We start from the raw sequence: 26,595 nt of genomic DNA on the forward strand, positions 1-26,595 counted from the left end.
ATTATTAGTAATGTAATTTTTTTTAATTTCCCCTACCAATAAAATAATAAAAATCTATCTAAAAAAAGTGAACAACGTAGAGGCGATTCTGTGGGACCCATGACTATTACTTTGACCCAGGTAGTGATTGATTTAAGGTTTGTTAAGATACTTTAAAGAATATTCGAAAATATAAAAAAGATAAAGAAATTTACCTCTATCTTCTCCAAAAATCAAACCTCCTCCCTAACTCCCAAATTAAAAACAAAAAAAATTTTATAAATGTTCAGTATCAAATTTCTAATATTTTAAAATAAACTACACACACATAAAGGGTATATACAAACCAGAGATAACACAGCCCGATAATTAGATTCAAGTAATTTAAACAAAAAAAAACTATAGTTATTATTAAAAATTAAAATTAAAAATATACCACCTTGAATTTTCATTTTGTTTTAACATTTTTCAACTCTCAGACCTTGGGATGGGGGTCTGAGAGTTGAGAAGCTGTCACTTCTCATCTCACAGTCCTGGTATTTTCTTGGAGTGTTTCATATACTCTAATAGCTCTCTTCATAAAATATTACCATTTACTTCGTTATTTTGTATTTTAATACCAACTTTATAATTTAAAAAAGTATTTGTAAAAAAAATAAAATAAAATGAGGGTATTGAGACAAGATAAGTTTACAGTAGGTCAGATTCTAATTTAAATGTATATTGGCAGCATACTTAAAGTAATACACTCCAGTATATTCATCCATAATTTTTTTCATCTACACAATGTAGGAATACCTACTCTTATACTTATTGTACATAAAATTGATCTTTTGATAGTGTTTGTGACTGTCGGCAACATCTGCCTCCTATATATCTTTTTCTATATTCTACATTATTTTTATGTTTTCAGTACTTTTAAAATGTCCGGTAACTGACCTGCACAACATTTTTAAAAGGATTCTGTTTGAAGTGGGATTCACATAAGTTAAGTAACAGGTTCAACTGATCTGATAAACAAATAATATCATATATTCAAAATCCTTCACTATTCTTGGGTTAAGTTACCAAAAATGTAAATGTAATTTTGTTGTTTCCAAAAGTTTTGTTTAGAATTTCAAATTATTTGCTTTAAAAAAAATAAAGTATGGACACGTATACACGTTTACTAATAAAGTACTTTAATTTTAAACTGTCCTTGAATTAAGTTTTTATTAAATTGTTAATTATTTGATGTTATTAATTTTTTTTTTGTTGCATGAAAATTGCTTCTAATTTTTTCCAAGTTCTTAATAAATTTCCTGGTACAATCATATTTGTACTTCTAGCTCGTATTGTACATAATATTCTTTAAAAGAAACTATAATACCTTAATTTAGTCGTTATAACAGCGATGTAGTGTTTTGGTAGAAAAAAAAACTTGTATCTTCAGATTAGAAAAGTTTACTCTTGTAATGTTTTTATAATTTTATATAAATAAAAAATCCTTTAACTTTTAAAAGTTTGAATCAAGATATCAGAAGGTATTTACTTTTCAAATCTTAAAAATCTAAAATAAAAAAAGGCTGATTACAAATAAAATAATAAAATTTAGTATAAAGCAGCGTTGGCCTTGCAACATGCTTGTAGTTATTATGTTGACAGCTGCTGTGTGACCTTCTTAATACCAGAAGTTAATTAAATGCTGTACTAATTTTTGCTGAAACCTCCTATTTAACAAATGTGATCTGCATACTCCTGAGATAAAATTTAAAGTGCAGTTTTATTATATTTTTGGTACTTTCATCTTAGCTAGATGTAAATTTTTACCTTGTAGAAAAATTATTTTTATTATTCACACACGTTTCATATACACGCATGTCCCATCCCCCCTCAAGAATTAGTTTTTGTTCATCAGAATTTGTTTTCCCATAAATATGTATAGAAATTACTTTATTCATAAACTGTATAAAGTAAGATTCTACATGTTAAATCATGTACTGATAGATTCCAAAATTAGAAAATAGAGTATGAAAAATAAAATAAAAAATATTAGTAATTGTTATAAATAAAAGTTAATAAAAAAATTGTTTGTTAACACAAAGGAATAATTTAATTTTAGCCAAATAAATGTTGTATAAATTACAAAGAGTTTTTTTTATTACTGAATATTAAAATTACCTTTAATACAAAAATAAAACAAAAGAAATAAGTGAATTTTATACAAATGTTTTTAAAACTTTATAATTCTAACATTAACATGTACTAATGTTTACAGGATAAAATACAATAAATTATAGTAAGCAACACATCACTCTCTTTAGTTTCAAAGGAATGGTACAATATTTTTATAAGCTACGTAACACATTACAAATTTTAAAGTTATTTAAGCAATCATCTTTTTATGAAACAGAAACAGTAATTTTATTATGGTAAAGTATTATAGTGGTATAGTTTATAAATGTAAAGGAAATTTAAACCGAGTTGGACATCTGGACTGACTTAGATAAATTATAACAAAGAAAACCATGGACAGCTGGACTAGACGGATTTCTTAGAGGTTAAGAAATGCATATGCTTGGGAAAATATGACAGCTAAAGATGAAAGTGTAGATAAAGAATTAGAAACATGAATACAAAATAAAAATCAATTTATGCATTGTGTAAAATGCTTTTCGTGGGACAGGTATGTGCAAGCTATTACTGTATGAAATATACTTTGGTATATATGGTTTTTGAATCAGGATCACAGATTCTAAACAGTGGAGATAGATGTAAACTATCAGGAACAGAGATGAAATTTTGAAGTAGTGCAATTTGAGAAAACTAGAAGGAACACCATGAAAAATGAAGAAGTCTTGTTTGAAGGATTAGGTAAAGCAATGTTACGATAAGCACCAACATTGAAAGGATCAGGTCCATCACTTTCTTTTGAAGATTGAAAGTGACAATGGAGAAGAAAACTTTAATTAGAACAAGAGTGTGACCTCCAAAGCACTGGTTAGTCCAGTCTAATAGAAAATTTGAGAAGTCAATTTCCTCAGAGGGAAATTCCAAAACAAACTATTGATAGCCTTATTGAGGATATCCTGGAACAAGGGAAAGAAGAATTACTACTAAATTATCAAAGAAATTTCTGAATACATAATAAATTTTAGAAAAATTTCTTACTAATTATTGAAGCTGCAAATGCAAGAATTTACCTTGAAGTATATATTTGTGTAATGCTTTCGTAAAAAAACTTCACGTAATATAAAATATGAGATATTTATAGAAGTGATGTTATTACATTTAAATTTCAGGCTAAGGAAAAATACATAAAATGAATTAATCTTTGTTAAATTACTGAATTTTTAAGAAACTATAATTCTGATTCTTGAGTTTACGATAAAAATAGATGATCATTTACAACAATATTTCCAAAACTAAATTGATTTGAATTTTACTCTGTTTATTAAATCAAAATATTTTACCCTTTTTTTTTATAATTTAAAAAATCCATCCATTTTTTTAACGTTTTTTTGTGAATAAAAAATTCATAATTGAGATATTAAAATGAAATAAGTAAATACTGATTTTGTTTCAAAACTACTTTATTATTTAAGAATATTGTAGTTATATTTACATAAATGGCACATTGTTTGTTTATTGTTTATTTAAGAAATGTCTGAAACCAGTGACATGATATAAATATTTTCTTGGTATTACCACTTGCCTCTTTTCTATCACATTAGTTTATTCTGAGATAGCATGTTAAGCGCATGTGAGTAATTCACAAATTGATACTGTTAAGGTTGAGCGGAAGAGAAATACACAGTTTCTTTTCCTCACAAGTTTCTGCAATTCTTTTAATATGAAATGCACGCAACATATTATTGCATTCATTTATTTATCGTTTTATAATTTATTGCTATTAAATTTTGACCTTAAAATTATAATTTTACATCAATTTTTTTGTTGTATAAAATGATTGATAAAAATTTACACTTTTACCAGGATTTGAACCAATGATCAGCTGAATGAAAAGCTCGCTGATCATCTGGCTTACAACAAACAATTTGTTCATTTGAACAAACAAGTTTATAAAGGCAAACATAATATTACGAATATCTATTGTTTTTTTTTTTGTTGAAGTAAACTAAAATCATTTGATAAAACTCCTTTTATTTTTATTAAATGTATCCAGCGATACACTTGGTTTCATGAATTCCATGTCACTGTGTGAAGCAAATAAGTTTGATGGATTTTGTTTTTTAAATATTGTTCATTTTTTAGAGCATTTTAAATATTTTTAATATATTAATACTATTATGTAACATTTAAATCTAATTACCTTGTAATTACAATATATTAAAATCTAGTTTTTTTTTTTTTTTTTATTTTCTTTTATTTATATATTTAAACCGATCAGAATTATAATTAATATGTTAATTATACAATATACATCTAAACTGGCGGTAGATTATTGTGTTGGTTTAACTGTTACTGTTGAATAAGTTGGTTCAGTTGTTACTGGTTTTGAAGTTTGAGATGATGAAACTGATGTGTGTACAGGTGATGTATTTACAGTTGTATGGGCATATAAACACTGTTCAATCACATTTACATATTTCTTTGTCCAGGCAAAGCGTTTTTTTAATTTTCCTTAACGTGTATTTTACAAACGCTTTTAATTCACCAAGCTGTTGTAGGTTATTGATGTAAAATTGCTTAAGCTGGAAAAAATAACATTTCATGATAATATTAGAAGATTAAGATGTAAAAGATAAATGTAATAACATAATGTTTTCTGTAAATAGTATAATATATTTGTCATTCTTTAGCAGAATACTCTCATATTTTTTATACTTAGACTTATAACAAACAACCAACATGTTATAGTAACTTTTACAATTCATTTTTTTGCAATGAAACAAAGCAAATCTACTTCTTAATTCTGGCTAATTTTTTTCTAGTCTTAAGTTGAAATAGGAGCATAATAAAGAACTCCGCCATTACTCAAAATCATATTTTACCCTAAAAAATATAATTTTTTGTCAAAAAAAGCTTTTTTCAAATTTCATATAATATAACAAAAATAAAATAATAATGATTCAAAATGAAATAGTGGCTGAAATTTCTGAAATCTGTGAACATGAAATGGTTTTTTTTTATGTTAAATAATTTTGTATATTAAATATACGCAGTACAAAGGTGCCTTTTTTTCTTTATAGATGAAATGTTCAATTAAAATAAGGTGCAGATTGCAGATTTTATTAGTAGCCTACACTTTAATTCGTTCTAGGACATGAAATTCGGTATAAAAATTAAAAAAATCAATTGAAGAAGGAAATTTTTAACTACATATTTGTAACTTTTGTTTAATTATTTTTAATGCCCATAATCAGTTTCCGAAATTTAGTTGTTTACTTACGTTAGAATAAAAATATAATGGCGGGAGTCTAAATGCTGATTTTAGCCTCTGGATTGCGACCTACATTAGACTTGTTGCTTGAACGCATAACCTAATGTAAAGTCAAAATCTTGATTAATATTTTTGTCTAAATTTTATTAGTTTACTCTGTTTGTTCATAGTCGACAATATTATTTTACACTTTTACAAATAGTTGGAATTTCCTACATCAATCGGTTATTTTAGTTTTTGTGTGCCTGACAAAAAAACAAAAATTAAAAATGCTTCTAATTGTTTTTTATTTTATCACGCGTATAAAAATAGTGTTTACGTGCCAAGTCTACATGACAATAAAACATAATAGAGGTAAACTAAATCCAAAAGCCTAACCACAAAAATTCTATCTCTTAATCGCAATCTATTTATAGTAGTGGAAATGAAATCTGGAGTTTGTAGTTGAGCAGCTATATCAACGATTCTACCTAGTCCAGTCAGTGGCGAAAAAAGATCGCTTTTGAAGAAGATTAGTAGAGTTTAGGAAAGAACATGGGTTGTAGATTCGACTGGACAAAATGGCGGCCGTTCAAAGTTGATGAAAATCGGTTTTTCAATTTTATAGGCCATAGTAAACTATCTAGGCGAAAAAGTAGTAGGGATTTGCAGTACCTATAATTTCCACTGAGGCGGAAGTGCGCCAGGTGATCTGTCGTATGGCACGGCACAAGGCCCCGGGATATGATTGTATCACAGTGGAGCTCCTTGTCGGCACTTCCAGTAGTCCTTGGTCTTCTAAGCAGAGTGCATAATAGGTTGCTCTTCGCTGGCCACTTCCGGCGTGTTGAAAGCGTGGAGACTTGGTGTTGTTGTTCAAAGGTGGGGACAAAGATACTAGTGTTAGTTGTTCTTACCGTCCACTAACGCCCTTGCCCGTGATTGGCAAGGTTTTTGAGAAGGTTCTATGTTTGCGTATTAATGTTAGATTGGCAACTGATCATTTGCTAATGGACAACCAGTATGGTTTCCGACCGGGTAAGAGCACTGAGGATGCCATACTAAAGGTGATGGATATAGCTTCCTCTAGTCCATGTAAATAAGTATTAGGGATTTTTCTGGACATATCCGAGGCATTTAACAACTTATGGGGCCCTCTGCCATGTTTCAGATGCAGAAGCGTAAGTGTACACTTACATGAACTAGAAGTGCTCTCAAGTTATTTCAGCCATCGGACCGTTTCCCTGCATAACGACGGCTCGGAGATTTAGTAGTCCCCACCCGGAGATCCGAACGGGGGACTAGTTTACCTCCGGAATATTTTACCAAGGAAGGCGCCTCCATCATTGCTATATGAAAATGCAGAGAGCCACATTTTCTTGGAAAAAAAGCAGCTGTAGTTTTCCATTGCTTTCAGCTGCGCAGTACTCAGAGGACTGAGTGATGTTGATGTGGCCGTTTAAGTCATTCTGACTCACGCCCCTAACAACTACTGAAAGAGCTGCTGCCCTCTTTCAGGAATCATTCCTTAGTCTGGCTCTCAACAGATACCTCTCCGATATGGTTGCACCTTCGGTCCAGCTACTCTGTATCCCTGAGCACTCAAGCCCCCTCACCAACGGCAAGGTCTCATGATTCATAGAGGAGGAGTAGTGTGTGTATAGTTAAATTTGATCTGTAATTGCAAGCAGAATCAATGAACTTAAGTCCATTGTGACTCATAAAAAATGAAGTTGGCAAGCTTGAGAGTAATCAATAATTGATGAAAGAAGAAGCAAATAAATTTGGAAAGTCAGGAAATGACATTCTAGTCCAAAAATAGGAAGAAAGACTAGCAGCCATGTGTAAAATATCACGATAGCAAGTTCAAAGAGTAAGGATACAGAAAAAGGAATTATTAAAAAAATTACAAGAAAACCCATAAGAAGCTTCTACTTCTTTCAGTACACGAAGTAAAACCCGCAACAAATTGGTATCAGGCCAAGATGACTTCGATATGTCCGTAGTGAGAAGGACAGTAAATGAATTTCTCAAAGAAAAACAGCTGCCCACCATTACAAAATTGCTGGTACATTTTAAAGATTCAGTAGGATTCTCAGGAAGTAAAAGAAGCCTACGAAGAGTATTGCAACAAATTGGTTTCAAATGGGAAAAAAACCGAAAACAGTATTAAACTTGATATTGAAAATTATTATATTAGGGTTAAACGAATGCTGTACGTAAATGTGATTAAAACATTTAGAACCATAAACAGGCCAATTGTATAGAATCTACCATGATGAAAAATTTATTTTGTCAAGTCATATCTCAACGAAATCATGGAAGAATGCTTTAGGGGGAGGATTTCTAATTTCAATTCCTAAAGGTGGTAGATTGATTATTATAAATGCGGGGGTGAAATGAGATTTAATCCGGACGGACACATTATTAACCTGGAAAGCAAGAGCAACAACTGGAGAGTACCACGACTATGAATTCTAATATTTAATTAACATGGGCTGAAGAAATATTAATGAAAAATCTTCCTGAAAATTCGTAATAATTTTAAACAAGACATCTCATCATCACAAGACATTGCAAAAAAAATTATTATTAAATTCATCACTGGATCGGCATAATATTAATTGAAAAACAATACTATTATTTTCAAAAGGTGTGTACATGTAACTGTACATTATCAATTAGAAATGAATTAATTATATTATTTAATGTTATTTCTTGATATGATTAATATTAATATGAATGAAATAATAATAATAGTGATAATAAATATTAGTAGTGCTAATTTTTCATAATGTATAAATATATAGTTATCCATACCGATACGTATGTTACACTAAATGGAAATAGAATGTCAGCTGGATCAGCTGATTTGGAAGTCGAGAGTTCCAGTGTTCAAGTTCTAGTAAGGGCAGTTACTTTTATAGGAATTTGAATACTAGATTGTGGATACCGGTGTTATTTGGTGGTTGGGTTTCAGTTAATCACACATCTCAGGAATGGTCAAACTAAGACTGTATAAAACTACATTTCATCTACACTCATACATGTCATCCTCATTCATCCTCTGAAGTAATACCTAACAGTGATTCCTGTAGGCTAAACAGGAAAAAAAAGAATGTCAGCTGGAGCAGGATTATTTGACTGTGTCAAGCTTCAGGATTTACTATACTATTACTATTTAGTACTTTATTATACTATGACTGCTTATTATGTAACTGTGTCAAAATATTTAATATGACTTTTTGCGTTTAATTAATTTCATAGGATATTTTTATTTTATTGAAATTTGATTAAGGTGTAAAATTTAACCTAGTCTATTGTTCTTTTGTTTTTCATAGATACTCTACTTTCATTTTTCAGTAAAACTATAGAAAAAAATTGTTGAATAATGTAATTTCTGTCATTTTAACAATATCATCAATATTCATCTACGTTTTTATCAGAATAAGAAATATCCTAAGAAAATCTAATTATTATGTATCTTGATCGCAAGCACTTGTTGGGTGATAGATAATACTATATCAGAGGTGAATCTCTTTAAGTTGCTGTTGGCTTTCTGCATTTTATTAATTGTTTTTGTTTCATAAATATGTAGTTTTTTTACCTTAAAGTGTAATAGTCTAATGTAATATTATGCTTTTAAAAAAATTTACCTCATTATAATCCTCTTCTTTTACAATTGTTGATCCAAGACATCCAAACAAGGTGCCCACTATAGGTACCTTTGTTCTAGAAAATTAATAAAAACAAAAAATTTAAATTTATAAATATTTCACAATTTCATTATTTAATACATTAACCGTGTAATAAATTAATGAAACTGATTCTTATTAATCAATTGGTATAATAATAAGGAAGTTACAGATATCTAGTGCAGCTTTTTTTATTCAGGGCTTATAGGCAGCTGCTTCTCTTATTCATGAAATAAGAGCAGCTGGCTTTACTCATAGATCTCTAGGCCGGTGTGTGTAGTTATGTAGAATCCCCCCCCCCCACAAATGATGGCTGGAGAAGCCATTATCATTAAAACACTTCTGGGTCAGGTCTTAAGGAACCCACACAGAAATACAACAGCTTATTCATCTGCAGCATCCATTACATTAAGGTATACAATAGTTGTACTTCTGTTATTAATCTGCCATTGATTCCCCGATTTTAAAATCTCTGATGTTAACAATTTTCACTATCACGTTCTGCACTAGTGAGATTGAATTAGAACAATAATTATGAGCTGGATGAGGGCTAATTGCACAGATTTGTATGGTACTAGGTACTTATCAATGTTTTAAGCAGACACAAAAGTTTAGTGATTATTCTCCATGCATTTTCTGAAAAAAGTCTACCCTCTCTAGGGCTATTTTGACAATCATTCAAATCCAAAATTTTTGTGGTTAGGAATCAGCTTTTGTTTTCTAATTTAATATTTTTAATAATTACATGTACTTATTTACATTCATTAAGTAAATTATACCTTATAATTATCTGTAAACAACTACAGTATAAGCTAGTAATAGATGATATCATTAATGATTCTTCTTTAATCGCTTATCAATTATAATAAATTAATGTTCTGTTTAGACAATTATAATTATTAAAGAATTGTTTTACTGAAGTTTTATGATTAATTAACCTATTTGAAAGAGATAATTCATTTATGTAATACACAGGGATTTAATTAATTAATCACTTCTTCAGATTTAATGGCTGCTACAGAAAAATAAGTTTTATCACCTGTTGTGATGGCACTTTTTCTTTATCTGGACTAACTGATCCACTCATGAGTACTAATAATTGATAAAAAATATATCTCTGCAATAAAAGTACGAATCACTATATTAAAATAATTTTTTTCTTTTTTTTACATTAGTCCTATTTCAAACACAGTCTAAGCTACTGTAGTGATGAGAGTCATGTCTAATGTGAGAGTCATTGTATAACAACACACTTTACAGTATGGAATGCAGTCTGGTTTAACTTTTCTTTGACATTGTCATTTAACTCCAGGCTCTTATATTATATATAGTTTTTGAATTGGGAATATACGTGTACCTAATGATTAATTAATAATGATGGCAAACTTAACATTTTTATTAAGATGCTACAAAACCAAATAATGAAGTTTTTTTATTTTTGTTGCAAAGAAAATGAATTTGATCATTCCAAAAGAATTTTTCAGCTAATAAATCACACAAAAATATTAAACTATAAGCGAACAGAAATACTATTATTAATGGGAATATTATCCTTGTAAATACTAATATTTCTATCTTGAGAAGAATAATGCAACAGTTTTACCCATGTATAAAGTTAAATAGTTACATTCTATCCAGTGAATAATTTTTTATACTGTTAATAAATAATTTTTTGGTCCTTTAAAATAATAATATTTGGATATAGATTCAGTATATCATCTGCAAATAGAATATTAATAAAAAATTTGAAATTTCAAATGATTAATAAATTATTAAAATAATAAGGTACCTAAAACACTTCATTTTCATATCCTGCATTCTACATCTTAAAATGAACACCATTATTTTTTTACATTAAAGTCCTTACTGAAAACTTAGGTTTCAATTGACTATCTGTGGTTGGTAAATAGAAATTTATCAGTTAAGAAATCAAAAAAGCCTTTTCTTCATATATTTTCAGAATAACTTCAAATGCATATTATTTGAAATCTATGTTCCACTTAGTTAATGTTATGTTTCCTAAATTGAATGATATTTGGTAAAAGAGGTCAAATATGATGTATTCAGGAAAGGTAGTATTCAGCCACCTTAAAATAAAGGAAGGTTCCTGCAGATTAACACCAACAGAAGCTGACAGTCTCTGGAACTGATCTGTAACACAGCCATGAGTGTGAGGGCATATGTCATACTACTGTCTGAGCTGCCCATCTGTATGCGGCAATCTCAGCATTCATAACAAGGATGATCTAGCTCAAATTGGGAAAGCGAGAAGGTGAAGGACAGCTGATTGTTAAGCCTTCATTTGTCTGTACTTGTGTAGATGGGTGGAGATGATGAGACATGAGAACTCGAAACTCTCTGAGCTAAGAAGACCGAGTCCTGGCTGGGGTGCCCCTTTCCAGGGTGTTTCCACTTGAGGTAATTGAATAAAGGCCAAGTCCCGGCTTCTGGGGTAGGACCCAGGAACAACATAGTCAGGCCTAGTTACCCTGCCTGGAAGTTACAGGCACGATATGAAGAAAAGATCCAACCGGCAGGCTGACCTGTCATGCCAGATGTTCAGCCTGTAGACGGGGAGACCCGTTAAGAGTATTGGACACTCCAGAGCCATTGCCTGTTATAGAGGCAATGGCAAAGAAAATGATCCTGTCAGCTTGCATGACAGCAAGTCGAGCTTTCATGCTTGGAGACACCTCCTGGGTCTGTGTTATACTTAATTGCAGGTCTGGCCCCTGGAGGGGAGTTTGTGAGGTGGATATTTAGTTGGTAGGGCGCAGGTGTACATATGTACATTAACAAGATCTTGCAGAACCTGTTAGTGAATCCAACCCTCAAGTCGTAAATGGGATTCCTCCCTCACAAGGGAAAAAAAAGAGAAAATGAAGGAAGGTGTCAGGACCCTAAAAAAAATAATCTATTCAGCTGATGCTTGTTGAAATTTATACCTACCAAAAATTAAATAGTATTGTGATTGTATAGGCAGAATTGGCAAGATAATACAATTTGACTGTAGCTCAAAAGTATACTCTGGTCTCCTTTAGTGCGTCCAGAGTACTGTGGTTTTTGTCAACTTTTGGTGTTTTGACTGCTGGTCGAGTGTGGACCTTCCAGTGGTATCAAGTCAGCCGATTGAGGATTGCTGCCACAGTTAGCACGAGGTATTACAGACTCATATTTTTTCGCTTTGTTGCGGGAGTGAAAGGAGAAAGTTTTCTGCGACGCGTGTCCGCCTCATCGTGGCTGAAAGGTGGCAACGACTGCTGGTCGTTAGCCGCCGTAACAGAACAGGCAGAGCCTTTAGTCCTTCTGCGCTCTTTTCAGAGCGAGGGCAGTAATTTGTGGTTTTTCGCCGTACGAATAGTATTGCGATCAATCGATCCAGTAGCGGCCAAGAGGCACAAAGAGTGACAGGAGAACGTAAGGGTCTCCAACTGCCCGTACTCGCTGCGGGCAGTCGTCACGCAGTGGGATTGCCCAAAGTAGTGGATAGGGAGACAGCGAGATCTGTAGTCAGTCAGGCCGATAGGGGATATTCGGTCATGGCAGACTTTAAGGAAGTGAAAAAGTCGGGATTATTCTCGCCCGGTGAGTGCGGTCTTGCTCCGACGAGGGCACAAATGAGCCAATAACACTGCCGGCGGGGCTTCTCTGGGTACTGCTTCGGTGGTATGCGGGGGAGTTTTGGCGGCGGTCTACGAAAGATGGTGAATGTCACGCGGGACTCCGTGATGGCGCTGTGCGGGAGTAGGCATTTATTCTCCTCTCCCGGGCAGACCGGAACGGAGTCAGTTAGGAACTCAGTTTGAGTTTTAAGCCGGGTTCTTAAGGGAACTAGGTATAAATTTCGATGTACAAACTTTAGTGGGAAAGTTAACTGTTGAGGTTGTTAGTGCGGATCTGAGACATTCAGAAAGTGGCTTCTTAATAGTTGGATCTAGGCGCGGGGTCTTCTTTCCGCGGTTAGGTTTCTAGCTTAGTTCTTGAGGGCGACGTGGTAGCTGCAGGTGTCCGTTGTCTTCATTCTGAAGGCATAAACACGTAAATCTATCTCGGGGTGAATTTTTACCGATGTAGATGTCCCTCGGGGCATCTGCATCGGTGGCATCTCTGCGGGGCCTGGACTGAAAGCTGTGTGGCACAATCAGTTTGAGGGCGAGAAGATGTCCTCCGTTAAAGCCACTTCTGGCTAGGAACGGAGGGGGTGGTGTAGCGACCGGACACGCTACGTTGGCGGGATCTTCTCCCCTTTGGGGGGGGGGGAATCGAGATGTAGCTCAATAGTAGGGCATGGGACACCATGCAGCCGTGAGCTGTAGCGACATTTTGACGACGGTTTATTGTGGTGAATGTCATGCAGGACTCTGCGATAGAGCTGTGTGGGTGTAGGCGATCAATCTGCCTCTCCCTGGTAGACCAGACCGGAGTCCGTAATTGACCTAAATCAGGGGTTTTAAAGCGTAAGCTGGGTTTCACTAAGGGAACTAGGACTAAATTTCGTTGCTGCAATCAACAAGTTTAGTGGTATGTTGTGTTGTTTTGCCTCGAATTACGAGACAATCATGAAATTGACTCATAACAAGTAGAACTAGGCATGGGGTTCGCGCTTTTCACGGGGTTCGGTAAGCTAGTTCAGAGGGAGACGATGTAGGACAAGATATCCAGATGAGGTGTACATTGAAGGCAATAAGCTGAGTTTTTAAATCACCGATAAAAATGTCTACCGAGGCATTTGCATCGGTGGCATCCCAACTAGGCCAGGCTAATTACTATGAGATGTAAAAAGTCAGAGGGCAATAGACGATTCCCGTTAAAGCCCAACATGGCAAGGAACAGGGGGGGTGGCGGCAACTGGAACGTCACTAGGCGGCTGTCTTCCCCTACGGGGTTGGGATGTAGCTAAAAAGTTTTAGACATAACATTTTTAAAAAGTACTAAATTTTCTGTTATAAAAATTAGTTTCTGCAAAATTGTTTTTTTACCGGAGACAACTGCACATTATTTTAAAATAACTTTTTCCATTTACAAATACTGTACACTTACTACTTATTACTTGTACACTTACTTATTTTTTAATAAGCCTAACGTTTCATTGTCATTGAAAACTAACTATAAAATTAGCTAACAAATCAATAAAAATTAAATAAAATATTTATAAAAAATTTTTCTTAAATTCTGGTGTTCTGTTTTACTTACACATTTTGTAATAAAATAAAATTTTCAGTAAGGAATTTTGAAGCTGTCCCTGCATTAGTAGGATGAATTGCTACTGTATAGAATACAAGCTTGTGGTCATGAGGTCTAATATCAAGCGGTGGTGTTTGTGTAACTGTCATCACTTTTAGATACCTGAAAATAATTAAATTGGTTATTTTAATTTTAACACTTCAGAATCACATTTTATGTAAAACTGTTGATTTAGTAATATCCTTTGAAACCTGTTTTTTATTACATGGTCATTATTCTACAGATTGTGATAGTTCTTTTTTCTCTTTTGTAAAAAAAATTTGAAATCTGTTTTTAAATCTAACACATATTTATTAGTTATGAATTATTTTTTTGGAGTATTTTTATGTACTATTCTTAAGTTTATATAAAACTCTAACCTTAAAAAAAAAACAATTTATAATATTTGGCAGTCATAATAGCAAATGAACTGCATGATTTCTCTTTAAAATTAGGTGATTTAAAATAGGTTTATACTTAGGCTTCTTCAAATTATGGTGGGATTTTAGTTTTCTGAAATATCTTAATATAATGATGTGAAGTCACAATATTGGCATTGCTTTGAAAAGAAACTCAGTTTTAAATTGTGGGCTTTAGATGAATTCACAATTAATCAGCTATATTGATATAATACATCATACAACTCAATTGGAATTTGGATAATTAAGAAAGTTCAATAAATCCTTTGATTAACCATATTTTGGCTATGGCTTTTTAGATGAATATAGTTGTGTTTTTAATAACAATAAACAGGATGAAAACAATATTCATTAATGGGATTGCGAGCTTAAGGAGACTGGTACATCATTTGAAAAAATGATGAGTTAGTAAAGTACACGGGTTAGTAGCAAAAGCTGTCCATCATGTAGACCTGTACTGAAGATCTAGGCCTTAGAGACCCAGTATTCACACAGTTCTGGTTAAATAATTTTCAAGTCTAGTTACGATGTTCCCTTCTCCTTGAGTCGGTAGGTAGGAATGCACTGAAGGCATAATCGTAATAATTATTGAACTTCAAGCATTTAGACTTTTACTTCTAGATCTAATAAAGCAATTTATACAGCTCACATAATGATAGCTGTTATTTACATCCACTTGAAAGCAGATATTTCGGTTGTTTTTGACATGATCACATATGATGTACATTGATATACGGAAATAACATTGTGCAAAACATTTTTTTTTTTTTTAAACACTGTAATGCTCTTTTATTTAACATATATTTCAAATATTTGATTTGAATTGTTATAAAAATAGATAGTTCTAAAACCTCATCATGACTATATATGTGTACTGTAAAAATTAAATACATAAATGTTAGAATGTACTATGTTCTACTATTAAATGAAATTTTATGTTACATTAGATTACGTATAAATAAATAAAAGTTATAAAAAACTCATTGTTTAGTTGTAGTCATTTGCGTAATTTCATTATATAGCAATTAAAATAAGTTGAAAATACCTACCCCAGACTGAAGTAAGGTTTTTTAGTTATACCGTAATTTAAAATGTATTGCGGTTGATTCAAAAACTATTTGTTTTTTTTTTAATAAGAAAAAATTATTAATATTATTATAGGTTCATTTTTTATCTGTTGATTATTTATTAACAATATCTCCCATTAGAAAGGAAATTTCTGCGTAGAATGTTTATATAGAAACATTTTGTAAATTATAAGGTAAAACAACTCTTTTAATAACATGGTAGGTGATTTTCTACCTACTTTGTGATTGACAAAGTAGGTAGTTTTTAATCACATTTTTTAAATCAGTTTGTTGTATTTCTCAGAATATGTGGATATCATACAACAGCTTACTTTAACATTAGTTGTATTTACCTTATCATTCAAAAAATAAACATAACTAAAAATATATAAATTAAAAAGCAAAAATTACTGACTTATAAAGAACATCAGATTTCACTGAACATCCCAAAGATCTTAAAATTAATTGTTATTCTGATGACACATTAGACTTTTTGTAATAATTCCATACATCATTCCATGATTGTTCAGTTCCAAGTTTTACTCCAGTGCACAAAACAGCTTCTTTTGTTTCTGGAACTAAACTGTAATAAAAAAAATATATAATTATGTGTTTTGGCATTTTTTTATTTTTATTTGTATAACAAATGTAAGTATGATAATAAATTTTGTAAGAATATAAAAAGTAGTAGCATATTTAAAGTTATAAATCATTGCATGAAGGGGATACTTACTTGCTAGATGGTGTTTTAAAAAGCCAGTCACTGAATTTTGCATTTAAGTCTTTTTCACAGTCATTGAGATTTATACTGCATGCAAATAAAAGAACATTGTTTGTTAATAATTTATCTATATGATTAGTATTTTGTGACTGAAGCAGTATGACTGATTGATAAATAGGTCTTATTAAATTTTGAATATATGCCTAAAATTAAACAGATAAATAATAAAATATGTAATTAAAGTAATACAAGTTTTTAGTTACCTAAATTCCTCTAACTAAATTAAATGTAATGATAATAGAAAATTGGTAAAATGAAGAAGAAATAAAAAGTAGAATGTTCATGCTTCTTTAGTGATGGCTAAGAAGCATGCAATTGCTAGAAACAGTTTTGTATAGTAAGATATGGAGTTTGGCATGAGGAAACTAGAAGAAGTTTGTCATAAAATGTTACATTTTGAGTAAACTTCTGTACAGATAGGACACATGTACACTATGAAAAAAGAAAATTGAAAGGCTGAGACCTTTGAAATGTGAGCATGAAAGAGACTGGAGAAAATTAAGTGGATAGACAAAATAAAAACTTAAGATATAATGAGGTGGGTGACTAAGAAGCTTAATTAGAATAATTCAGTATAAGAAAGCTAATTGGTTGGGATTTTTAAGAGAGGAGAAAGATTTATTATAACAATATTAAAGGGATTAGTATTTGATTTAAAACTGATGCCCTGCTTCATTTAGAAAATAAGCAATGGTTGGTCTCTCTTTTTGTATATATATATATATATATATATATATATATATATATATATACGTATAAAAAGATATATAGATATAAAAATTATAGTCAGTTTAATTAATTGGATAATAATTATCAATAATATTAATCAAAATTAATAAATAGCATTTCATAATATTGCTTATTTGTCAATTATTGTTTTTTATTATTTCTTGTTTTTCCTATTTGTAATTTATTTATCTGGTTATGCATACTTTTTCTACAGTGACTATTCATAAGAATTCGATTAACAGTCAAAATTGATATGTAGGTTTAGATCTATTTGTAAAAGTTTTTGAACAGTTTTTCAACTATTCTTTTCTCCTGCTCTTATTAATTATGATGTATGTATAATTGCAGGTGTACAAGAACCTATGTAGATTGTTTTAACTTAATCTGTTTGAAAGATTCTTATTGTTTTATCAGATTACTTTAATTACTCCTACATTAATTGCGGCACATGAAAGAGGTGACTCTATGCCGTTATGGCACATTTCATCAGATATTAAGCAATGATGATATTTATAAAATTTGAATCTTTTAATAATTGAATATCTCATAATTATACTTCTCGATTCCCATTCGCAAAGACATTGGTAATTAGATGTTTTCCTTTATGGTTAGAGACACTTTTAATACAGGATTTTTCTAAAACTTTTCAAGAAAATTTTATGAATTAATTGAGAATTATATAGGAATCTGATGTAATTTTCTGTTTAAATGGATTTCATTTGAACCTCTTAGATATTGAAATAAAGTATCAGTTTGTGTTTTTGTTGTGTATAACATTTAAGGATCCATACGATCGCAAAACTGCTGCTGTTCGGCTTACAAAAAAATTAAAAAAATACATTTGTCAGATATAACTTACTTTTAAAACAGATCCTGCAGAGGTATAATACAAACTATTAAGTATTTTCTTGAATGCTTGTATTGCTGAGAACCAAGGTATAAAATCTTTTTCATTTGTTAAATATCTTACCAGTGTAATTGGTATATCATACTGTATTTTACCATTTTCTCCCAATGAAAAAGCATCATCTATAATTTGTGCTCTGTTTAATGGATGAATCATGGTATGATTTTTCATTAACTGATCAATCAAAAGATTCCAGTTGTTTAAATCATAATTTACCCTGTAATAACCTACAAAAAAAGCAGAAATAAATCTTTGTTAAACATAATATTTACTTAATTCTGTAAATAAAATAAAAGTTATATATTATTTTAAAAAACAGCATACCAACTAAAAATAAAAGTTTTAACTGAATATCTGTTGATTTTATGTGAAAAGCATGTTACTTTCCCTTAAATAGTTACGAGGAGGAAAGGACCAGCACAACATGACTCATTGTACATAATGAAGTATTTTTCATTATAGCAGTAAGGTACTTTTTTTACTGATGAAACCCTCCATTCATTTCTGGTATTAATGAAGTGGTAAATGTAGATTTTAAAGACAGATCTGTTATCTGGGTAATTATAAATTACCTATTATTTTATTTTAATAATAGGAGAGAGTGAAAAGCAAATGAAGGAGCAAAATTTTGTATGGATGAAACTTCTCTGATACAAATATATAGAATGAAAATTAATTAGGAAAAAATAAATCTATGGATCGTACATAACTAATAGAATAAGTAGTGAAACAAAATTACATGCTCATGGAGTATTACTGAAATCAGTGAGTAATGTTATGTTCTTGGATTATGCAATGTAAGAGGAGGGAAAGCTCTGATGTGAATTAGTAAAAGAATGCAGATGATAGAAGATAGAAATGACAGATCAGATAAAATTGCTACAAACCAGGCATGCTTATTAAAAAAAAAGTTGTATATGAAGCTAAGAAATGAATAACAAATCTGACGTTATAAAAATTATTTTTTTTAACAGAAACATAAAAAACTTATGTTAGAAATTTCAATGCACAAAATAAATAAAAGAGGGAAAACTATCGGTGAAAGAGCAATAATGCCCAATAAGAGCAAAGAATGACAAAAGAAAGAGTACTGAAAGCAATGTTTAAAATTAGAATAAAAGGGAAAATACTAAGAGCCAGCCAAGGAGAAGAAGAGGTGGTTGGATGATGGGATGTTGTAAAAGAAAGAAAAAAGGAAACAAAAATATGAAACAAACAAAAAGAATGTGTAAACAAGGATAGTGGAGTGACAGAGGGAAGATGGAGATGACTGATGTACAATTGGTTGACCAGAATCCAAATTTGATTTCTAAGACTGTAAACAAATCATTTTGGTTCCTTTTGTAAAATGATGTGCAAAAATTGTGACAAAAAGCAAAAGAAATAAATGAATTGTTCCCTTTGTTTTGAGATTTTATTCATTTTACTATTATACTTAAAAGTAAGACTACTATAAATACTTTGCAGTTGAAGTAAACTTAGTTTTAAATTGTGTGCTCGTGTGTATATATATATATATATACACATATATATATATATACACACATATTTTAAAATTGTCTTTCATTTGAGTGGTAAAAAAAAAAATAAAAACAAAATGTTTTACTTTACGCATAATTTACTACTTGCATTACTTTCAACACTGCTACATTCTGTTGTTTAACATATTTTGATACCAACTTCTACAATATTTATTTATTTCTTTAATAAAAAAAATCAAGATAAAAATTAATGAGCCATTTATTAAACTTTATAATACACTGTTATACTGTAAAAAAGTTTAAGAAAAAGAAAACAGTTCCCATGAAAATAACTTTATGTTTAGTTTATAATATTGTATCATAATAGCTAACTTCATAATATCATATGAGTTATGTAGTATAAGAAAAGCTACCAAGTCCAGCCAGAATTCAAATCCAGAAGCTTTTGGATGAAAAGAAGAGATGCTCCCAATTCATCACAGAGACAGTTCTAATGCAGATTACATCCAGAAAAAAGATCCTATTTTTTTAGTTTGTGTTATTCACACTTTTGTGTACATCATAAAAAGAATTAATGTTAAAAAGACTTCTTCATCAGTTCATTTACAAAATGTGCCAACAGAGTTACTTCTAATTAGGGAAATTAGAGTGAATAAATAAACAGTGACTGAACCTTGTTTGGAATTGTCATTTTTGCCGTTAATTGAAATAAAGAGTTTGTGGTTGTTTTAAATTACTATAAATAATACTTAAAAGAAATTATGAAATAGATAATAATATCAAGAAAGCAACACTGGTTTGCTTGTTATTATGAAAGTAGTGACTACTACTCATCAACAACTAGAAAATAGCATCATAATAAATTTCAAAAAAAAATGTTTCAAAAATGTTATTCCTTTTACATATTTTTTTACTACACTAAATGACAAAGAAACTGCACTGTTTTGATGTCAAGGAATTTGTTGTGACACTGAAGATTGAAGTAATGTATCATAAAACAATCCGCAGTGAAAACTATTCATTACATTTTAATTAAAATCATTTGAAAGATGAATATCGTAAACAGCATCCGAAAAAAGGACAAAACATCTCACTAACTTATTTTCTTTCCAGTAACTACTAGCCTTAGCTCAATTACAATGCCCTGTTCCGTTTTTTAATAAGAAATTAATTTTTTTGATCTGAAAAATGGTCAAGCCTGATTCAAATTTGAATCCCGGGCTTATTTTGAAATTATATGTACATTTGAATAAATATGAAAATTTATTTGATACCAATTTGTTGAATATTAAGTAAAATACAATCATCTGTATTCAGCAATATTTTAGTTGTTGTATTAGGTTTAATCCACATGATTGACTGATTTGAAGCAAAATTTTGTTGATCATTACTAGTTAAAGTTAAAGGAATCCACCACTGAAGAACTGAATTTTCTACAGCTCCTTCACTCTGGAATTCTTTCTGAAAAATATTAATTAAATTTATTAACTTTGTTAAGAACAGTATACTGTATGAATAATCAAATTTATTGTTTGACTATGTACTGAAGTGGTTTCCTAAACTTCATCAGGTGGCTAATGTAATTATTCTGATATTCTTGTAAAAGAAGAAGGAAGTGAATAATTTTATATTTTTTAAGAATTTTTTAAAAATTATTAAGCTGTTTAACAGTACATTAATAGGTTTTATGAAAACATTTATCCGAGGAAAGGGGTTCTTCGTTTTGTCTCATATTCATTCAACTTGTTTTATAATTATTTTGTGATGTTATTAAGTTTCATTTAATGAGATATTCAACCACTGAGATTGCATGGTACATTTAAGCAATAGTATCCAATTATTTGATATCCTAAAAAATAATGAATGAATAACTACAACAGTTGAACAGCAAGAAATTAAAGATCAGTGTCTAGACTTCTGAAATCTGATGTTACCACCAGGAGTGTTAAAAATTCACTTGGTTTAAAATGAAGAGGGTAACTGGAGTACTTTGTGATAAGAAAAAAAAGAGAACAAGATTAATGAGCCGTAAATCATTTCATCAAGCCCTGGTTAATTTGATCAGAAAGTGAGGTGAGAATTTTTCTGGTTGACAAATTAAATAAAATTTTAAATAATTATTAGGTTGTAAAACATATTATTTATACGTGTAAAAAATATTTAATTAAAAGATTAGTTTTGTACTCGTGATTTTTTTTTTGTCATTAAATTACATTAAAAGAGATTGTTATTCTTAGCAGTTATACTTCATGGATTTACACTAATTCAACTTAAATATGGATAAAATCATTGCATTGTGTTTCTCAAGAATGCGTATCGTTAGTAATTGCGCAGATGTTATTTCTTATTTTGCTTATCTTTTCAAAACTTTACTAACCTATTTAAATTAAATTTTAAACAAAACAAGTTATACTGTTTCATTTTTAAGTATCATAATAAAACTTCAAGCTTATTATTATTGTTTAATACTTATTATGATTAATACATTCCCATCTAAAATATATTATTCTTGAGGCATAAAAAAAAGTTATACATTTTAACAATTAAAAAGTGAATATGGAGTGTCAAATGCAAACATTGACTACATGTAGTAAAATAAAAATAGTAATTTATATTAATTTTTTATTTGTGAATAGGTTACTGTTGAAAAGAAAATTCTATTATTCCTAAAAATTGAAATAAATATATCTACTTCTATCAATCTAGTCAACAGAACTATTTTTTAAAAATCACAGCAAAATACTTCAGCATGTACGAAAAAGTACCTACCCATTTTTCAAATCCTGTCTACAATTTATTTAAATTGAAGTAAAAAGTTTTCTTTAACCGAGCCATAAAATGGGTGATTTTATTTATATTCTTTCTTGATCTGTCCAATTAAATTTTGGAGGTGGTTCTTTTGTTATCAGTAGAATAGATAACTACCTATTGCAGATATGACTTTTATAAATGTACATTAAATTATAAAACTTTCAAATCTAAATAAAATATTTATTTATAATTTAATATCTTAAATATATTCACAAGCAAAAGAATTCTTCAAATTATTGAGATGTATTTATCCTGAAAAAAAATTAATGAACAAATTATAAAATGACTAGTTTTTGTCATTGTAGTCAAGGATCAAGACTAAAAATCTTGTGAATGACATGCACATGCGTGCTCACACACACACACACACACACACACACACACATACATGGAACGTATATGAGTGAAAACAATCATACAGTGTTTGCACCCATTTTTTAAAAAATATTATCTTTTTGATAGATTTAACCTAAAAGTTTGTTTGTTCGTGTTGATGGTTAGAGACAACATTTAAAGGAATTTTATAATTCTAATTATTTTTTTTTAGCCACATGTTTCAAGTATGCACCCTCAGTGCTATATTAATAAACAGTGTAGTAAATTGCATCCAACCATTTACTAGATTGCAGTTTCATATATCGTGCAAGATTTATTTTTATAAATAATTCACTATCTTTTTTTTCATTACTGGAGCTTTTTAAAGTATTAGTAATGATAATTTACCTGTGTAATACTTGCTGTTCTGTCTGTATAATCTCTTGTAATTGTCACTAAAGGATAACCTTTCTGATTTGTCCATGTATTCATTATATCATCAATGGTTGTATATTCTGGAAGTACATCTTTTGGTAGTGTATCTGTAAATGATTTCCAAAATTTTGTGGTGTTACAACACCCTCTGACCTTAAAAAAGAATAATTTTTATTCACTTACACAAAAATAAAATAATAATTATAAAAGAAAATCAGTAACATTATTCATTATGTAGGTAGAATTATAAACATAAGTTTTTATTCTTCAACTCTTCTTTTAAGAAACTACAAAAAGATTATGGTGATCTTTAACTTGGGATCAATCCCAAAGTGATGAATCCCAATCCTTAATAGTAATTGGTTTGAATTAATGGAATTACATCAGCAGTAGATTAACCTGACACCAGACTTCATTATAGTTACACATATCATCTTAATCTCATATTTCTTAAAATCTCTTTTATCATAAGTTCACAGCTTTTTAACAAAAGCAAAAGATTAAAAGATGGTACATTGTACTTTATCGGTAATAATCTCATCTATTAAAAAAAAACCTTTAAAAGAAATTATTTATTAAAAAAAAAGATTAGGCCTAAATGACTTACTTATTTTGTCCATCTTTTAAATACTGATGAAGTCCATTTTCAAAATTACTTTCTCCAAGGATGTGTTTTAGCATTCGTATTATAGAACCACCTACAAAAAAACCACAAGCAAAATGATTTGATAACAGTTAACAAATATTTAAAAAAATTTAAATAGAGTTTTATTGGATTACTTTTTTACAACTATTGATTGAAATATAGGCTACACTTAATTTTCTCATAAATAGTTTTTTTTCTTACACCTTGTTTTATGCTAACCTTAGATCATTTTAAAATGTTTGTGGTCTTGCTGTGATTTTTTCCAGTGGTTGAGTAATTCAGTAATATTTCAGAAGTTTCCAGACATCTAATGCAGATTTCTTGATTGAGGCTTTGTAAGGAGCTGCATTTCTTGTGCAGGTATTTAGTGTATCTGTAGCATACTTATTTCTTTGGCATTTGATTTTTTTTCACAACGATCTTACTAATTTACCCTAAAAATTGTAATTATCTGTTATGAAATGTAAAGTTGTTACAGAAAAACACTTATTTCTAATTCTAATTTTAAAATATTAGCAGAGCATTTTGATTTTAAATGTGTATTGTACTGATTTTATAATAACATTTGATTATACGCATGGTAACGTCATTTATCATAAAATTGAATGTAATATTATTAATTGCAAATTTTATTTATAATTTATTAAATGTAAAAAATTTCTCACAGTTATGCCATTTTCTGTATTTTTTATCCTTTTAGTCATTAATGTTTTTATTATGGATGCTTAAATACAAAACGTATGCCAGAATTAACTGAAAATTTGGCCAGATGAAAATTTGGATTCTGTTGTCTCTTCAAACAAGTTTTAAAATTCTACATCAGGTTCCACAGAATCCCCTTTTTTAAAAAGTTTCCCATATTGACTACATTATATTAGATTGTTGAATTTTCAATCTTAAAAATTAGATTTCAAAAAAAAAAACTGATATTTTAGTACAGGTTCTGTCAGCTCCTTGTTTTTTGGGGGCCTAAAAGTTTATTTATTCGAGTAATTATTTACTTCAATAAAAATACATATCTATACTTCTGTACTGCATTGGTTCATGGAGTCAAAATCAGGCTGAAGTTGAGATTATATAGGCAAATATTGTGCCAATTTCACTATTTGGTCAATAATTTTGTGGACATGAGGAAAAAACTGTTTTGAAATAATGTTCAATATTCCCCACCTCAAAATCTTATTGATTTAAAACTTTGAAATTTTAAATAACTTAATAAGTCTTTTCATTACACAAAAACTCAATTTTCTATGACAGCACACAAATGTCAAAAATTAAAAATGGTGACCTATTCTTCCCCTTTATTAATTTTGTCTAAAATTTAATACCATTAATGCCCCATATATAGAAATTTTTTGAACCATTTTCAGGGAATTGATGTTAAATCAGTCCAGAAAGTTTATTAAAAATACAGGACAACATATGTTCTTAAACGCATACGTCTACAATTTTTTGTTTTTTTGTGTATTTTGGACTATGGAGGTCTTGAAACATCTAAAGTTGTGAACCCCAATACTCAAAATTATGGCTAATACTATACTTTCCCTTTATAGCTATGTTGCTGCAGCAGCAATAGAGGAGCAATTGCCTCAAAAACAAAAATTAATAAATAATTTATTAAGAATACTTTGTAATTTATATAACAAATTTTTTTAAATGCTTGTACTGGGTATGGTAATAAAATCTGCAATATCATTTATAAAAAAATGATTAAAACATTTATTGAATTATATTAGTAATTGAAACTGAACTTATACTTTCAATATCAAGCTACCAATCCTAATGAGATCAACAATTTGTATAATTTATCAGATATCTAAGGGACACTGTAATTTCAAAATTTACATTGAAGTACCTTATTAATTAAAACATTCAAAAAGTTATTAGACAAATATGTTATACCTTAATAATAAATTTTTTATTAGAAATTTTTAAAATATGAGGATTTTATTTATTTATTTTTTTATTGTTAATAGGTGGATTATGGTAACAAATATGGGGGCAAAACATGCAAGAACTGTATTTCCATGTTTTGATGAACCTCATTTTAGAACTCTTTTCATTAGCGTTTTAGAACTCTTTTAACTCACTATTCATTTAGCAAGATTCAAAAACAAGACTTCTCTACCAAGTGTTCCCAATTACATGACATCTTTACCAGAGTAAGTTTCTAGATAAAAGTAACAGTTATACAAAGTAAGTTAAGAGAAAAATCCTTTAATCAAGTAGTCACTTTAAATATATTTTAAATTATATTAAACTCTTCTTTTGAAGTTAGCGTATAAAAGGTTGCAATAACAGTTCACTGTTTTTAACATAAGTGAAAATCCAATTGTTACAGAATACATAGTTTTTCCAATATAGAGAACTGATACTGTTCCCTATGTTGTACTACTTTACTATTCCCTTGTTACTGTATAATGGAATAGACAGAAGAACCTATTATATAAGAAAAATATACTAGTACCCTTCTAAGCAGAATTTATACAGCAATATGTAAGAATGAACAGCATAACATAACTCATTTATTGGAATTCAGTTAGGATCCAGATCAGCTGGTCTTGATTTCAACGCACATTAAAGTTCTGGAATCTTTTCACCCATCATTTCTTTAATTTTCATCTTCACCATTAAAATACATGCAAACCACACCTCTGATCGTAGATAAGTAAAAGTTTTGTTTCTGAATTTCTTAAAAGTTACTAAAAAAAGATTTGATAGATACAAAAAAAAAATCTGTAAAAA

At 29.8% G+C, this 26,595-nt stretch overlaps 1 protein-coding gene across 1 annotated transcript; it reads right to left on the reverse strand.

Annotated features, from left to right (window-relative positions):
• Positions 1 to 4,420: 4,420 nt before the first annotated feature.
• LOC142330718 (thyrotropin-releasing hormone-degrading ectoenzyme-like) lies at positions 4,421 to 26,002 on the reverse strand. The gene is made up of 8 exons (XM_075376164.1): positions 25,979 to 26,002; positions 23,178 to 23,357; positions 20,945 to 21,104; positions 18,115 to 18,389; positions 16,479 to 16,669; positions 14,230 to 14,382; positions 8,998 to 9,073; positions 4,421 to 4,546 (listed from the first exon to the last, which is right to left on the reverse strand). Exons 1-8 carry the CDS (start codon positions 26,000 to 26,002, stop codon positions 4,421 to 4,423), a joined length of 1,185 nt encoding a protein of 394 aa, XP_075232279.1.
• Positions 26,003 to 26,595: the final 593 nt, after the last annotated feature.

Source organism: Lycorma delicatula, chromosome 9, assembly GCF_047948215.1.
Source record: "Lycorma delicatula isolate Av1 chromosome 9, ASM4794821v1, whole genome shotgun sequence".
NCBI classification, from domain to species: domain Eukaryota; kingdom Metazoa; phylum Arthropoda; class Insecta; order Hemiptera; family Fulgoridae; genus Lycorma; species Lycorma delicatula.